This window comes from Emericellopsis cladophorae (assembly GCF_022114955.1).
Source record: "Emericellopsis cladophorae strain MUM 19.33 chromosome Unknown NODE_55_length_149150_cov_119_250300, whole genome shotgun sequence".
NCBI lineage: Eukaryota > Fungi > Ascomycota > Sordariomycetes > Hypocreales > Bionectriaceae > Emericellopsis > Emericellopsis cladophorae.
In genome coordinates this window covers 68,067-84,125 of record NW_026250980.1, presented here as the reverse complement: position 1 = coordinate 84,125, position 16,059 = coordinate 68,067, and the positions used below count along the sequence as shown (strand labels likewise).

Here is a 16,059-nt window from a genome sequence, read left to right as displayed (position 1 = left end):
GTACCTGCATGTCATGATGCATAACAGCATAAATCATTACAGTGAAAGATAACCACTTCATGAGGCTCACAGAGGCCATGCATAATCGATGGGTAGAATGCCTCCGTTCAGATGAATATTGAATAATCGTCGGCGATTGCGTGCGGCAGAATCACAGATCAGCAACTGTTCCGTTCCTGCTGCTGCAACACCACAGCGGCCTGAGGCATCAGCCACCGTGCCAAAGTGGCCCTTGATCTCGCCCCGTCACATTTCACCGCAGCACTTTCACTTGCCATCAACCTCACTCGACTGCCAAACACCCGGCTGCTAGTCCAACCGAACGCCATGCATGCTTTCTGGCCCTGGCCAGCACATTCCTCGACGGCAGGCGACCGGTATTTGCTAATCGACCGCCGGTGAGACAGCGAGCGTCATCTGGTCAACCCCAGGGTGAAACGATAGCGACGACCCTTTCTTCACCGGGGCCGCCATGCCGGAGAAATTGTCTGGGAATGTGAAATGTCGGCCGGCACTTTGAGAAGGGGGATTTCAGCTAGTACGGGGAATCCGTCGCCCTACGAGATCAGCAGTTATGCCAACCAAGTCGGATCATGAGAATTCCTCAGCAATGAACGTGGAATTGGCATTCGCAGCATCATGTCCTGTTGTGCTTGATGATCGAGATTTTGGACAACCGCCTGACACTTGTACGCGGCGACTTTGGGTATAAAGTGTTGGCAGTGGTCGCATTCGAAGCTTCATATCATCCCACTTACTCAAGCCATCTTCTCTTATCAGTGTCGAGCTCTCAACGACACAGTCTCACACAGAATCGTGCTTCCCAAATCAAACTCTCTGAACTCATACAACATGCAGATCGGCATCTATACCATCCTCGTGGCCTGCCTCGCCGGCACCGGATTCGCCGCCCCTCTCGACGCCCGTCAGACTGAGGACCTCGCTAACGATGTGAGCGATGTTGCCGGCATGGCTACAGACATGGCCAGTGGTGCTGTCGACGGCGCCGTTGGAACAGCCACCGGTGTCGTTGAGGGAGCTACCGGTGCCCTGAGCGGCTTGGGCGACCCTGTCAAGGGAGCTACTGGTGCCCTGGGTGGCTTGGGTGACACTGTCGGCGGAGCTACTGGTCCCTTGAGCGGCCTGGGCGATACCGTCCGCGGAGCAACCGATACCCTAGGCGGGCTCACAGGTTCCTCAGGAAGCACAGGCGGTCTGGGCGGTCTCCTTGGAGGACTTACTGGCCGCGATGAAATGGGCGATGGCGGCGCCGATGGTGATACCGACGATATGGATCAAGGCGGTATGGAGGACGCTGAGGATACGGCTGGATCCGCTGGCGACGCCGCCAGTGGTGCCCTCATGGGCGCCACAGGCGCTGCTGGCTCTCTCACCTCGGGCCTAGGGGGTTTGGGTGGCGCCTCGGATGCTCTGTCGGGCCTCACTGGCTCTGTCGGAGGGTTGACAAACGGCGCCGGCAGCTCAGGCGGCTCCGACCTTCTCGGCGGCCTGCTTGGCGGTCTCCTTGGCCAGAAGATGGCCGAGATGGAGCAAATGAACAACGAGAAGCGACAACTCGACGCCGTGTCGGGCCTGGCTGGCGGCCTTACGGGCGGCAGTGGCAGCCCTCTCGATACTCTCTCTGGATTGCCAGTCCTCGGCCCTCTGCTTAGTAGCCTCCTTGGCCAGAAACTGGCCGAGATGGAGCAAATGAACAACGAGAAGCGACAACTCGACGCCGTGTCGGGCCTGGCTGGCGGCCTTACGGGCGGCAGTGGCAGCCCTCTCGATACACTCTCTGGATTGCCAGGCCTCGGCCCTCTGCTCAGTAGCCTCCTTGGTCAGAAGCTGACCGAGATGGAGCAAATGAACAACGAGAAGCGACAACTCGACGCCGTGTCGGGCCTGGCTGGCGGCCTTACGGGCGGCAGTGGCAGCCCTCTCGATACACTCTCTGGATTGCCAGGCCTCGGCCCTCTGCTCAGTAGCCTCCTTGGTCAGAAGCTGACCGAGATGGAGCAAATGAACAACGAGAAGCGACAACTCGACGCCGTGTCGGGCCTGGCTGGCGGCCTTACGGGCGGCAGTGGCAGCCCTCTCGATACACTCTCTGGATTGCCAGGCCTCGGCCCTCTGCTCAGTAGCCTCCTTGGTCAGAAGCTGACCGAGATGGAGCAAATGAACAACGAGAAGCGACAACTCGCCGCCGTGTCGGGCCTGGCTGGCGGCCTCACGGGAGGCGACAGCAAGGGCCTTCTTGGTCTTGGACTCCTTGGCATTCTTCGCAGGGCTGCGGAGAACGAGCAGATGCAGAACTAGAAGCGTCAACTTGATGGCGACCTTGGCCCCTTTTTGAAGGCCAGTTTGTTGTCTACGTCGATAGGTTTCCTTCGGTCCTCGGGGATAGGAGAAATTATCTGTTCATTATCAGTAGGCTTAGTTGGTCGCAAAACTACAGACTCAATTTCACACGATTGTGACAAACCGGCTCCTAAACGTACCGTGGTCGTCATGATCCATAGTCCGCCTAGTCTCTTCCCCAGGATGGTGACAAGCCCCAGGATCGTACGTCTTGGCCAAAACACTAATGGTAAGCGGCTGGGCGTTGCCACAAGAAGAATATTAGGTAGAATTGTCACCGAAACTCTCGTAGTCCTCTTGATGCCGACCGTGTGAGGTCCATGACAAAGTCTAGACGAGCCGACAATCCCAAGCAGCACAAATGCCTCGGGTGCCTGCAATACTGTCTCCCAGGCGTCGAAATCCGGTTCTATACACGTAGAAGTTATCCGGCCACTTGGCCATACCTGATAAGGTAGCCAATACTGTGACGACTGACTGCGGTAGTGTTTCGTAAACCTGTACCATCATTCGCTGGACTCACAAGGGACTTGTCTGGCATAAGGTAAGGTACTCGTGCCGCGCCCCACCTCCCCCCAAGAGGTGGGGCGCGGCACGAGTAGTCAAGGTAGTTCGCGCCCGATCGTGTTTGACTCCAATAGCGGATTCTTAATGGCGTCACAGCACGTGTCACCATGTTCTTATTGATGGCTTCATCTAGGCAATAGTCGGCTTCACACGTGAATTGGAGGTTTACGAGTGATCGAGTGACAGCAGAGAGGCTTTCGAATTCATGGGGTTCTGCCTCTTGGCTCGCCTTGATCGCTTGGCTTCCTTGGATAGACAAGCACAGCAAGCATCAAAGTTCGCTTGAAGTTGGCTGCGAGCACGAGTCGTGAGCCGTGCGTTGCCAGCTGCGTACTCCGCTCCGTAGACCTGACTACATGTAGAAGTCTAGAACTGGAAGTCAAGCCATATCCAAAGACCGCGGATGGTCGGATGGGATCTCCAGACTCAAGAGTCCAGAGTCCAGGGTCGCTGCAGGGGCTCGCTGATCGCAGGGGTCACCTGTTTGATCAGCATTCTGTTGATAAAGCAGCAGGCTTTGGTGCGGTGGAAGCATGCCGCACTGTGCAGCTATGCAAGGAGCCCCCACAAACGCGCTGACGAATCCGGCTGTTCCGCTCACTAAAACCGCTGACTGGAGCTGGTCAGCACAGTGCAGGGCAAGCGACGCCAGCCGCTGTGAGTGGGCCGGTATTTTGGGGGTCGCCGTCACCTGCTGAGGCAATAATTGGGGGCGGTATGGGATGGCTACGGTAATTTAAGGTGGCGCTGAGCATCATCAGAGCCACCAGCCCGTAGCGCCAGTTAGCCGACAGCAAACACTTCCGTGATGCGCACTATCAAGAACAACCTCCTGTTGGGGCGCACATCTCCCCTCGAAAATTCCAATTCCGGTCGGAATTCGGACTTTGATGTGATAATCAAAGCTGGGCCTAATCCATCCAACGCAGCTTGTTGGCCTCCGGCCACTGGCTGTGGCTGGCTGTCTGGCTGGTTCAGTCTCGCTCTGGCCAGCTTTGAACCTTGCGACAGAATCTAGCTCCAAGCCTTCGCTGACCTGCTCTCCCACGCACCTTTGTATTTCTCCCTTCTCGCTCTTTTGCATGTTCAACTTCACACATGCCATCCACATTCACGACAATGCTGTGAACAAAATGGATCTCAGTCGTTAATCCCCTGCCGGCCTCGCGTAGGTTTCCGACAAACCCCCACGCCATCGTCCCCTTGGTCGTGTGAACAGTGATCGTCCTCGAGGCTGGAATAGACAACTCATCCCCCACATTCATCTATTTGCGCGGCTGTCCAACCGTCACTCAAACCTATCGCGGCTCCAAGTCTCCGCTACGAACGAAATGCGACGTACCAGCACGGTTGAGCCCTCGTGGTCGCGTGCCTCGTCGCTGGATACCATGACGCGCGAGCTCATCGACGCCGAGGAAGGCTGTCGACACAGGGACTGCTCAAACTCGTCCAGCTCTTGCTCAATTTCGAGTGGCGACAACGGCAGTGATTGGATCGAGAAGAGGACTTATGCTATCGATTCGTCCTCTGAATCGCTCATGAATTTTGGCGTCGTCGCGCCTGGTCTGTACCGCTCTGGGTACCCGAGCTCCCAGCACTTTCCTTCCATGAGGAAACTTCGCCTGAAAACTATTGTGTACGCTATCCCTGTGGCACCGCTACGGACCCCGCTGACCAGTTGTCCCAGTACTTTGGTAGTGCACGAGGAGCCGGATGACGCATTGAAGAGTTTCGTCAGCGAAGCCAACATCAAGCAGGTCTTCTTTGCCATCAAGGGCACCAAAAAGGAGGCCATTCCGGATGCTGTCATGTCGGACATTCTTGGCGTTGTGCTGGAACCGAGCAACTACCCACTCCTGGTTCACTGCAACAAGGGGAAACACCGCACCGGCTGCGTCGTCGCGGCGGCGCGCAAGGCAAACGGGTGGCACAGCAGCAGAGCTCTGGCCGAGTACCGTTCTTTTGCGGAGCCAAAGGTGCGCGACGCCGATGTCGACTTCATCACCAACTTTGACCACGTCGCCATGGGGATTGCTGTCCCAACACCCTCTATCTTCGACTCATCACCATATCTGATGGGAAGCCGCACACCACTTTCTGACATTTTCACCTCCTTGTCGAATTGGAAGTGGGGGAAACCTTCAACACTGAGGAGATCACCGCAGGCCAATGGATGGTATGTGGCCATACTAGGTTCGGCATCCATCTGCGCATTGATCATGTGGCTTCTGCGTGCTCGTTAGAGCCACGCCCGCATATCGATGGAGGGCTTGTATACAAACATCTTCTATGTCAAATGGTCATGGGCATCAAGGGTCGGAATAAAGAGGCGGGTCAAGTGCTGACGCCGCTTTGAATTGGCGTTTCTGGGGAGCAGGTGGCGGATGAGCCACTTTGAGACTGGTTCGCATCTCATCACTGCTTAATTTTACGGCGTTTGGGAGCTACTAGCGACGCTTAGCAATAGAGTACAATTTTTTACAAGGCATCTGTCTTGAGAACCCCATCTCAATGCCAAAGCTGAATACAACGAGATGATATGATCAAACTCATTCGCCTCACACAATGTTTCTACAGTACATGTTATAACAGCGCTCCCTCCGTCATTCCTCAATGCCCCAACGATTGCGCTCCTTCCTCTCCCTCTCGTCCTTCTCAAAATCGCCCGTCAACCACACCAATCCACCCGCCGCCGCGTTGACAAGGCCCAATGCCACGGCAAGACCCCTGACTCCGCCCCTGACGCTGAACCGCCCTCGCAGGCCCTGCCTCCTCCGCATCGCGGTGAGGGCGTACAGCCCGCTCCATGCCGCCGTGAGACCACCGGCCGCCGTCGGGTAGCCGGCAAGGTTGAAGTACGTTGCTGCGAACAGAGGGGCGGGAAACAGCAGAAGAGCGAGAGGCTGACGAGGGCGCATGTGGAGGCCTATGACGAGAGTCGCCAGGACAGATGGAGGCACGGCGGATGCTACGATGCACGGTCAGCTTCGGATCATGTGCAATGTGAGAGAAAGTTCTCTCGCGTGAGGGTAGACGTACAGCCCCAGCCCTTGAGACGAGCCACGGCAGACTTCGTCTTGGGGTCATTGGCGATCTCATCCACGACTTCTGTTCCCTTGTCCGCCATTTTGAGATGGCCAGGCAATTTACGAGGCCGCTTGTTTGAATTAACGATTATCAGAGTTTCCGTGATCGCATGAGCTTGACCCCTGCGATGACGTTGAGCACTCTTGATCTCGGACGCGCTAGTAACCTGCTCCAGTACCTTAGTCATCAATCTTATCACGTGATTCCGGTTGGGTAGCCGATCTTCCGAGATCCGGGATGACTAACTTTGACTCCGACCGAGTCACTCGCCGTCAACCATCTGCGTAACATTGACCTCCTTGCACAGCCGCGCGGGGGATGCAACATTGTCATCCAATATCAATGAGCCGGTACAACGGGACTGGGGTATTGTCAGGCTTTTCTCAAGGCGCCCTGACTTCTGCCCTACGTTAGTCCCGCAGCCATGCATCGAGGCGCCGTCCCCGACTTCCCGGTACATGTATTCCTTCCATCTTCCATCGATCGTTGACGGGACGTTCGCACAGCCTCCCCCATACATGGACCCTCCTTCCCTCCTCGACCACGCTCCATTTACCTGGGCGTTGACTTCACGATGACTCGGAGATCACAGGCCCATGAGATGCCTCTCCATTGAAGCTGGTGATTGGATTGCGCTGCAATTTATTGTACGGAGATACACTACCACTCCAATCGCCGCCGAGTCTCCCAAGTCTAGGTGCAAAAACCAACAACCATCCATGCCAACAAGGGGAATCATATGCCAAGAATTCAAAAGGTCATGACTTCGTGAACGGATATGGCATTGTGAGCAGCAAGTCTCTCCTCCGTGCCTGGTCAGAGAGGCAAAAGCGATCCTCGAATCACTCCACAGTCACACTGCTCCGCCACCACCGCCCCAATATTGGTGTCCGTGGTACCCTTGCGGGTAGTAGGACTGGTGCTTCCGGGAGTAGTAAATCTCCTCGTCGAGCTCTTCGCCTGCCACGCCGAGACCTGATGTGTGGTATGCCAAGGTCGGCTGTGCTTCAGGGTCACTGAAAGGCGTCTGTTGATGATATTGCGCATGGTACTGTTGGTGATGGGCAGACATGGAGACATCCACGGCGCTGCTCGGGTAACCGAGGTGAGATGCCCCTGACGTTGTTGGCGCAACAACGTCATCGTCGAGATTGTTCATATCAAAGGGTTCACCGGTCCAGAATGAGTCATCGAGCTGATCCAGCATGCTCGGCTCCTGCCCTCGCGAAGAAGAAGGCGTGCCGTAGATGGCGCCCTGACCTTGGCCTCCGTACCCTGTTTGCTGCTGCGGAGAGAGATGACGGCTGCGGCTTCCCGAGCCTCTTTTGGTGGATGTCGAACCAGAGCCGGACGGGGTCTGGCTATTGGCAGGGCTGGTGGTCTCTGCTGAGCGGTGATGACTCTTTTTGCCTCGGTGCGAACCTCGACTGTTGCTTCGGGAATAATCACAGGCAAGTTGGTTCGCGACGCATCGCTCACAGCCCTCCTTCTCACCGCTGCACTTGAGCTGTCCAAGGTTAGCCAGACGGCGCGAGATGATGATGGGAACCAGCAAGGGCTTTGCATTGACCTCCTTGCGGCCGTTTATACCTTCTTCTCGTGGCATCGGTTGCATGCCTGGTGCTGACTAGAGCGCGCTGTGACAGGGTCAAAGGTTCGACGGAGGTCCTGTACCTCGTCCGTTTCGGGATCGTATTTCCATGTGCCAAACATGATCTGGGGAAAAAAAAAGAACAGCTTTTAGCAAGTTGGATGAAGTGCATGCCGAGCCAACAGACCAAACGAACAATCTCGCGATCGCGGTAGACCATTTTATATAAGCCATGTCACGACACAACCAACATACAGCCAGGACTAATCTAGGAAACTAGGCAACAAACACCCCTGCAGCCCTGCCTGGCGAGCGCCCCGCATAAACGCCAGCCGCTCGCTAATGAGGCCACGGTCACCCGTCAACATCCATCACCAAGTCGATGTTCGTGGTGCACACCGCAAACTTGGTTCGATCATTTCGGGTGTTCTCGCTATACATGTATCTGGCATGATCGCGGTCGAGGGCCTTTTGTGGCCCCCACAGCGCACGCTGCAGGGCGAAGCTGGCGGTGCTGCCACCTTCTGGGCGCACAGACATGGGCGGCACGACGGTGATGGGACGTCTGGGAAAGGAGCATGGCGAAAACTGAACTCATTGTCTTCAGGCCCATAGGCCTGTTTTTAGTTTGGAAAAGAGTGGAAACATGTCACAATTCTTTCTGTCGACCCGAAAAACTGACAGGCCAGTGAATCTAGCCACCCTATACACGAACTCCTTTTTCTTAATGATGCGTTTCATCCATGGCTACCGCAGATCACATGCAAAACAAATGGTATTGTCAACCTCACGAACGTATCAACAAACCTTGGTCAGATAGGGAGCGAGGATCTCCAGGAGAGTGGCGGCCCAGGCAGAATGGTGGCAAGTTCTAGCCAACGTATCACGAAATATTGACCAATCAGAGTCGGACCTCTCTCCTATTTGGGACACCCGATGTCATGCGCACCAAAGCGACCAAACCCCAAATTGGTCCCGAGGTCAAAGGACAGTAGTACAAGATGTCCAGCAAAATGTAGTTAGGTATTATTGGCTGCTGGTTGTTCCAGAGCATTTAGAGTTCCCCAGGATTGGCCCTATTCACAGAGGTGATCGCCATACACTGCCTCTCCGTCTCAGACAGCCCTTTGGCACGTCTACGACTCGTGGATGAGGAAAGCCTGCCTCATGAATAGTAAATCTAGTCTCCAGCTTTAGCTGCCCAGAATTTTTCACGCCAGGGAGTGGAAGATACGATCGAGATTCGTCTCTCAGCCTCGTTGTTGACCCTGAAGGCTGCTTCTGTCTACACCCACAGACAGGTGTAGACCGGCTGGACGTTTCGTGTGGCGAACTGCGTAGCGAAGTACGTTTCTCATTTGCTATGGTTTGCCTTAGACCTGGTACTGGATAGACTATAAACCTCGAAAGGACGTGTTGACAACATTCCATGCATTGTAAGGAACGAAAAACTCCCGCAGAGTATAAGCTCCGCCACAGACAGCCTGTCCGGTAGGCCGCCATTTCCCTTCTATCCGTGTCTGCGTGATGGCAGCGGCGCGAAACGCACTCGTTTCTGCTCGCGAAGAACCACCTCGAGATAATGGGCAAAGTCCCTCAACTCAGACATTGGAATGCACTCCGTCAGACTCTCCTTTTGGCCGTCATCCCAGTGCACGATGACCTTGTACCGTTTCGGGTCACTGATCAGATCGGCCAGTATCTGGCGCACTGTCAGGTTGGGCGACAGCCCTAATCGCCAGTAGCTTCCATGACGGTGTCGGACGGCGCCATGTGTGTCATTCACCACTGCAATCGACGCAGATGGGATTGCCCAGAGTGGCTCAGCTAGCCTGTCATGCTTGTCTGCTGCATAATTAGGCTCGGCTGGCGAGTACAAAATATCTTCATCACGCGTCGATCTCTTCCGGGAATGGCGCTTCGATGGCACATAGTATCGAGAGCGCGTATCGTACATGTTCCTGACTGACTCGATTCTTGAAATCGTCTCATTGTGCGACGCTCGTCGCGCTCCTGCGTACGAGTGCGGGCAGCATGTGCATTGGCAGTCCTCGGGATCTCGACTCCCAGGATCCTTCATGATATACGCGCCGTACGTGGGCAGATAGTCATAGTCCCGATCTTCGTACTTGGGCTTTGCGCGAGGTGGGAGTGGCACGCAGCACTTGAACGCGCGACGACGGGAGCCACGAGCAGGATCTGCGTCGGCGAACCCACTCGAGTAGCGACGAGAGGAGATGAATTCGTGTGGCATGTCGTGTGTCTAAAAATTCGAGTCAAGCATGCTGGACTCGAATGCTTTTCGATGTTGAGGTGTACTTAAGTATCACTACGTGCCCGGGGGACTCGAGCCAGTATTCCGACACATGGCTGTTTGTATTGAGTGAACCGACGAACAACGAAGAACAACAAGAGGAAAGCCACTCGTCTGTTGTTCGAAGCCGAACAGAGGGCATATGGATTTAGTTTGGGCACGGTAAGTCTTGTTCTGCACACTTCATGTTCATTGTTCGCTTTGATGGAAGCAAGAGCGACAAGGGATGGAGTCGGGCCGTGCTGGAGCGACAGTACCGCGCTGCGACAATTAGTGAAGCGGTTTACGCGATGACAAGTTGCAAATCGACACGCCTTCCTGACGCTCATTGCGGTCGAGAGCTGGTCATCTCGTAGGCGATATTGACTGAGTTTCATACCTGGTAAGTTTTAGGGATGTGACTGGCGCAGTGACGACCGCTCGGAACAATATTTACCCCCGCCGCTTAGCACCCTTGATTCCTCCCTGGTGGGGGCGAATTGGGGCTCAGTTGGGGGGCAACTCTGGAGTTCGACGGCCTTCCGCGAACAGAGGCCAGATTTTCCGCTTCTCCACGACTGTCATTAACCCTCTCCCACATTGCCGGCCGTCAAACTATACGACAGACCCCATCTTAGCAATCGTGCTCGTACCGCTCTCTTGTGCCTCGTTGAACTCGTCAAAATGGCCGGACTCAGCCCCCAGATGTACGTCTTGTCGCTCGCTCGCTCGCGCGGAGCACCCCCCTCTGGCGCGCTCTCTTGACCCGGAAGGACAAAGGTCATGAGCAAGAGCAAAGTGCTAACAGTGGGCCAGCACCAACCTGATCATCATGCTCGGCATGATGCAGGTGTCAAAGAAGATCCCCTTTGACGACCCGCAGGTTCTCACCATGGTCCGCGGCGCCTACCTCGCCAGCAATCTCATCATTGCCTTGATCTACATCTACGTCCAGCTGCAGGTCAACAAGAAGAATGGTGCGGTCAATGACACAACCTTGTGGTGCGCGCGCGCGGTGACTGACAGCCGGACAGACAAAACCACTCTCAAGTACGTGGAGCCCGCTCCCGTCGGCTCCTCCGAGGAGGGCAAGCTCGTCACGACGACTGTGCAGGCCTACGACAGCGCCCAGCTCAAGACGGCCTTCCGCGGCCAGCTCGTGGGCATGGCCATGATGTCGTTCATGCATCTGTACCTCAAGTACACCAACCCGCTGCTGATGCAGAGCATCATCCCCCTCAAGAGCGCCCTCGAGAACAACCTTGTCAAGATCCACGTGTACGGACAGCCGGCGTCGGGCGACCTCAAGAGGCCCTTCAAGGCGGCCGGTGGCTTCATGGGCGCGATGCAGGGTGGTGGCGCGCAGAGCGACAAGAAGGCCGTCGAGGCTGCCGAGAGGGCTGGCCGCGGTGGCATCAAGGACGAGTAGGCGGGTAGAGTCGGGAATTGGCTACCTCTTTGCTCGGATATATACGTCCACGTAGATGGAGCTCGAGGCGATGCTGATGTAGAAGTTTTATAGTGAAGTCCTTGAATACAGGCACCGCGACGCAAAATCTCCCATTTGACATTACTGTTTGAAAATAGAAGAAATAGACACCTTCGATTCAGGCTTCCCAAGGAGCGGCGTGCGCAGCCAGGCCCTGGAAATTCAGGGTCCTGTGGCGCGATTGGTGACATCAGCATTCCAGGCTGAGTCACAGTCTTTTCACGATCGCCCCTCCAGAAGTTGAACCGACAAAGATCTGTCATCCACGGACAAGGTCTGTGGAAGCCTGTCATTAGTACGAGGCCCTCATTTGCGCGACCGTACCAACTGTCCGAAAGCATTCGCTTGAACATGGCACGACCAACAACGCCGCCGCCGTCCAAGGCAGCGACTCAGTCTGCAGGCTCACCACCAACCCCAGAAGTCACGAGGCGCATAGTACGTCGCGCGTTGCTCGCAAGAGAAAAAGAGAGACTCACAGCATGCAGGAAGAGAACCGTCTCCGTGCCAAAGCGATCCGCGACCAACGCGAAGCGCATCAACGAGCCACCAACACCGAGCCAACCATCACCAAGTCAGCGTCAGGGTTCGTGCCGACAGAGAGCGTCCACATTACGAAGCCAGTCAGCAGTGGCACCAAACGATCGTACGGCGAACCATCGCGCGAGAACTCGACAGCCGCGGGCACGAATCGCGATGGACGCAACAAGGGTGACGAGGACGCGCTACGTCCGGCCAGAAAGTTCACCAAGTTTGTAGACTACAACATGTCCTCCATGACAGACACCAAGGGTGGCTTCCTGAGCACGGAAGACGATCCGCATAACTACGCGCTGGGAGGCGGCAAGAAGGACGACGAGCAGCGACCGAAGGATATGACGATCCAAGAATGGGAGAAGCAACAGCTAATCAAGAATCTACAACGAAACAAGACGGGCCCGTACGAGCCGGGACTCAGTGTGCTGGACGATCCCAATCAGAGGAAGCGATGCCGAGACTGCAACTCGTTCGAGATTGATTTTGTCTGGCAGGAAGTGTTTCACCTCAGCGTCTGCCATCGATGCAAGGAAAAATACCCTGAAAAGTACAGTCTTTTGACAAAGACAGAGTGCAAGGAGGATTACCTTTTGACAGATCGTAAGTGCACGTCTCGTCGACCCAGGATGGCCATCTGACTCCGAACAGCGGAATTGCGCGACCCAGAACTACTACCGCATCTGTCGAAACCGAATCCCCACAAGTCACACTGGCACGACATGATGCTGTTCCTCCGCTGTCAAGTGGAAGAGTACGCGCTGAACACGAAATGGGGATCTGCCGAAGCCCTAGACGCCGAGTTTGCGCGGCGCGAGACACAGAAACGGACCCGCAAAGAGAGCAAGTTCAAGGAGAAGCTGATTGAGCTCAAGAGGAAGACGAGGACAGACGCATTTCGACGGCAGGCGGGGAGTCTGGAGAAGACGGGCGCCAAGGGGTTTGGCGATCGGATAGGCGGGGGCCGACACGTTCATGACTGGGGGCGAACGGTCTTGAACGCGGATGGCATGACAGTCAAGACATGCGCGGACTGCGGGATGGAAGTCGAGGAGCTGGAATTGTGAGGGCGGGTTTTGTCCCTAAACCACGATACCATCTTCAAGCCGTTTCTGCGTCGCAAAGCTCATGGGACGTGACTTTCGCCGACACTTACCCTATGCGGACCGAACCCGGAGGAGAACCGGCCGGACCTCAGACCACTGACGCGGGGCCCCTCACACATGGACCAATGGACCTCCACCCTCCAGACCGTGCCTACAGCTTCCACTACTTACGGCATGACCTCGCCTTCGTTTCCCCACATGCTATGTGCCGGCGTCCAGTTTCAAGGCCCGGCGTCGGAGGTTCGCTGGCAGCTGGCCCGTCCCCGAGATGATGCTCCTCACGATTCTCGAGCAGGCCGTCTGCTCTATCCTGTCCCATCACATACCAACCACAGCCCAGGAAACACCTCCATCCAACAGATTGACTCACCAACATGGCGCCTCAGAGGGAGCTGATACCGACGCAGTGGACGGCAGCTGCCAACGCAGAGGATGCTTCACCATCCGTGACCCTGGCCAGTCACCACAAGGACTTGCCATTCACCTTCTCGTTTGAAACTGTCCGCAGCAATGTTTTCCGGACGACCTTTACATCGCCAGAACACCCACTTTCACCTCATCCCAGCATCCCACGACCAGAGACCTCCCTCGACGGGAATGGTCCCCAGGTTACTTCTGGCCTCCAGACCAAGAGCATCGCGACGGGCGACTTTGAGGCGAAGATTGACTGGCAGTCCTCGTCCACCCCTGTCGTCTCCGTGTCGCTCCCGGGCCAGGAGAAGCCTCTGCACACCGACATCCCCCACCGTTCATACACCGTCGACGGCCAGGGCATCGCCCATTACACGCGGTACAACAGAGGCACGCTTCATGTGGGCCTGGGCGAAAAGGCCGCGCCCATGAACCTGTCGGGCCGCAAGTTCGAGTTGAACTGCACCGACAGCTTTGGCTACGACGTCTACCGAACGGATCCCATGTACAAGAACATCCCTCTGCTGATCAACGCCACGCCGCAAGGCTGCGTGGCCATGTTCTCCACCACCCACTCGAGAGGCAGCTACAGTGTTGGCTCTGAGATGGATGGCATGTGGGGCTTTTACAAATCCTACAGGCAGGACTATGGCGGCTTGGAGGAGTATGTCATTGTCGGCAAGACCCTCGCGGAGATTGTCACCACGTACGCTGAGCTGGCTGGGTTTCCCTTGCTGGTGCCGCGATGGGCTTTTGGATATCTCTCTGGGGGCATGAAGTACTCCATGCTCGACGACCCGCCCGCCTCCCAGGCTCTTCTCGAGGTTGCACGCAAGCTCAAGGAGCACGACATCCCATGCTCCGCGCACCAGCTGTCGTCTGGGTACACCATTGCCGAACACCACCCCAAGACGCGCAACGTGTTCACCTGGAATCACCACCGGTTTCCCGATCCCAAGGGGTTCTTGGAGGAGTACCATCGGCTGGGCATTCGCATCATTGCCAACATCAAGCCGTATGTACTGGCAAGCCATCCGGAGTACAAGAAGCTGCAGGAGGCCGGCGCCTTGTTCAAGGACCCCCACACTGGCGAGCCAGCGACGACGCGCCTTTGGAGCGCAGGGGGCGGCGAAAGCGGCGAGGGCAGTCACATTGACTTCACCTCTGAATATGGCTTCAAGTGGTGGTACGACGGTGTTCGCGAGCTTTGCCGGGTCGGCATTGACTGCATGTGGAACGACAACAATGAGTACACCGTGACCCACGACGACTGGGAATGCGCACTGAACGACCCGTCTCTCCACGTGCCGGACGGCGCTGAAAAGCGCCCGCAAGTCGGTTTCTGGGGCCGCTTCGTCCACACCGAACTCCATGGCAAAGCATCGCACGATGCCATGCGGGACCATGCGCCGGACAGGAGGCCCTTTGTCCTGACCCGCGCGGCTACGGCTGGCACAATGCGATACGCGGCTAGCACGTGGAGTGGCGACAACATCACCAGCTGGGCTGGTATGAAGGGCGCCAACGCTCTGTCGCTCAATGCCGGCATGGCCCTGATGCAATGCTACGGTCACGACATTGGTGGCTTCGAAGGACCGCAGCCGTCGCCCGAGCTGCTCCTCCGCTGGATCCAGCTGGGCTGCCACTCGCCGCGCTTTGCCATCAACTGCTTCAAGACGGGGAGTGACAACAAGGTTGGCGATGTCATCGAGCCGTGGATGTACCCCTCCATCACCCACCTCGTCCGCAAGGCTATCAAGCGCCGGTACGCCATGATTCCGTACCTGTACTCGCTCATGTTAAAGAGCCACAAGACGGCCATCCCGCCACAACGCTGGACCGGCTGGGGATATGAGGCGGACCCGGAGATCTGGACTCCGGAGATTATGGACGGCGAGAAGCAGTACTGGCTTGGCGATGCACTGCTCGTGGGCGGCGTGTACGAGGCCGGGGAGAGCAAGGCGAGGGTCTATCTGCCCAAGGCGTCGGAAGAGGACAGGTGGGGGTTCCTCAATCTCAACGCGCCGTACGACCACCTCGCCGCCGGACAGTGGGCGACCATCGATGCAGAGTGGCATGGCGCGGGGATCCCGCTGCTCGCCAAGGTCGGCAGCGCCATCCCGACGGGGAGGAGTGTGCAGGTCCTGTCGCCGGGTGAGACGGAGAATGTGGCCAGCCTGCCCGTGGACGACTACCGTGCTGTGGAGATCTTCCCGCCGCCCAAGTCGTCCGAGGGCAAAGCGTGGTCGAACACGTGGTATGAGGATGACGGCGTGGCGGCGGTGGAAAAGGTCAAGATTTCGGCGTACACTATCGGCTACAGCTCCACGGATGACGAGGTCGAGGTCAAGTTTGACAGGGACGAGTCGTCTGGGTTCGTGGCTCCTTGGAAGACGCTGGTGGTTGTGCTGCCCTCGGGCGATGATCGCATAGTTCGTTCAGGGGCTGCGAAGGTGACGGATCTCGGTCGTGACGGGCAAGGCAGAAGGATGTTTGAGCTGTCGTAGGCTTGCTTGCAGTTGTCAAGGTGTCTTTGATGTGATTATCTATCTAGTGAATTGTCCAGTGGATTATTGACCTTTATGTGTTTCTCTCAGCAGCATTATTTGCCCGACACAAA

The 16,059-nt window shown here is 56.5% G+C and overlaps 7 protein-coding genes across 7 annotated transcripts; 5 read left to right on the top strand and 2 right to left on the bottom strand.

Moving 5' to 3' along the window:
* Nucleotides 1–852: 852 nt before the first annotated feature.
* On the top strand, nucleotides 853–2,319 carry J7T54_002618 (uncharacterized protein; the record flags this gene model as incomplete). The annotated part of the gene is made up of 1 exon (XM_051509148.1): nucleotides 853–2,319. The coding sequence occupies one exon, from the start codon at nucleotides 853–855 to the stop codon at nucleotides 2,317–2,319; it is 1,467 nt and encodes a 488-aa protein (XP_051359832.1).
* A 1,940-nt stretch (nucleotides 2,320–4,259) lies between these two features.
* On the top strand, nucleotides 4,260–5,171 carry J7T54_002617 (uncharacterized protein; the record flags this gene model as incomplete). The annotated part of the gene is made up of 2 exons (XM_051509147.1): nucleotides 4,260–4,564; nucleotides 4,616–5,171. The coding sequence occupies 2 exons, from the start codon at nucleotides 4,260–4,262 to the stop codon at nucleotides 5,169–5,171; spliced, it is 861 nt and encodes a 286-aa protein (XP_051359831.1).
* A 360-nt stretch (nucleotides 5,172–5,531) lies between these two features.
* Nucleotides 5,532–6,055, bottom strand: J7T54_002616 (uncharacterized protein; the record flags this gene model as incomplete). The annotated part of the gene is made up of 2 exons (XM_051509146.1): nucleotides 5,532–5,896; nucleotides 5,968–6,055. The coding sequence occupies 2 exons, from the start codon at nucleotides 6,053–6,055 to the stop codon at nucleotides 5,532–5,534; spliced, it is 453 nt and encodes a 150-aa protein (XP_051359830.1).
* Nucleotides 6,056–6,868: 813 nt separating this feature from the next.
* J7T54_002615 (uncharacterized protein) lies at nucleotides 6,869–7,621 on the bottom strand (the record flags this gene model as incomplete). Its single annotated transcript, XM_051509145.1, has 2 exons — nucleotides 6,869–7,401; nucleotides 7,465–7,621. 2 exons carry the CDS (start codon nucleotides 7,619–7,621, stop codon nucleotides 6,869–6,871), a joined length of 690 nt encoding a protein of 229 aa, XP_051359829.1.
* Nucleotides 7,622–10,583: 2,962 nt separating this feature from the next.
* Nucleotides 10,584–11,328, top strand: J7T54_002614 (Inorganic phosphate transport protein-like protein; the record flags this gene model as incomplete). The annotated part of the gene is made up of 2 exons (XM_051509144.1): nucleotides 10,584–10,606; nucleotides 10,716–11,328. 2 exons carry the CDS (start codon nucleotides 10,584–10,586, stop codon nucleotides 11,326–11,328), a joined length of 636 nt encoding a protein of 211 aa, XP_051359828.1.
* A 542-nt stretch (nucleotides 11,329–11,870) lies between these two features.
* Nucleotides 11,871–12,989, top strand: J7T54_002613 (uncharacterized protein; the record flags this gene model as incomplete). Its single annotated transcript, XM_051509143.1, has 2 exons — nucleotides 11,871–12,525; nucleotides 12,574–12,989. 2 exons carry the CDS (start codon nucleotides 11,871–11,873, stop codon nucleotides 12,987–12,989), a joined length of 1,071 nt encoding a protein of 356 aa, XP_051359827.1.
* A 413-nt stretch (nucleotides 12,990–13,402) lies between these two features.
* J7T54_002612 (Alpha-glucosidase-like protein) lies at nucleotides 13,403–15,946 on the top strand (the record flags this gene model as incomplete). The annotated part of the gene is made up of 1 exon (XM_051509142.1): nucleotides 13,403–15,946. One exon carries the CDS (start codon nucleotides 13,403–13,405, stop codon nucleotides 15,944–15,946), a length of 2,544 nt encoding a protein of 847 aa, XP_051359826.1.
* Nucleotides 15,947–16,059: the final 113 nt, after the last annotated feature.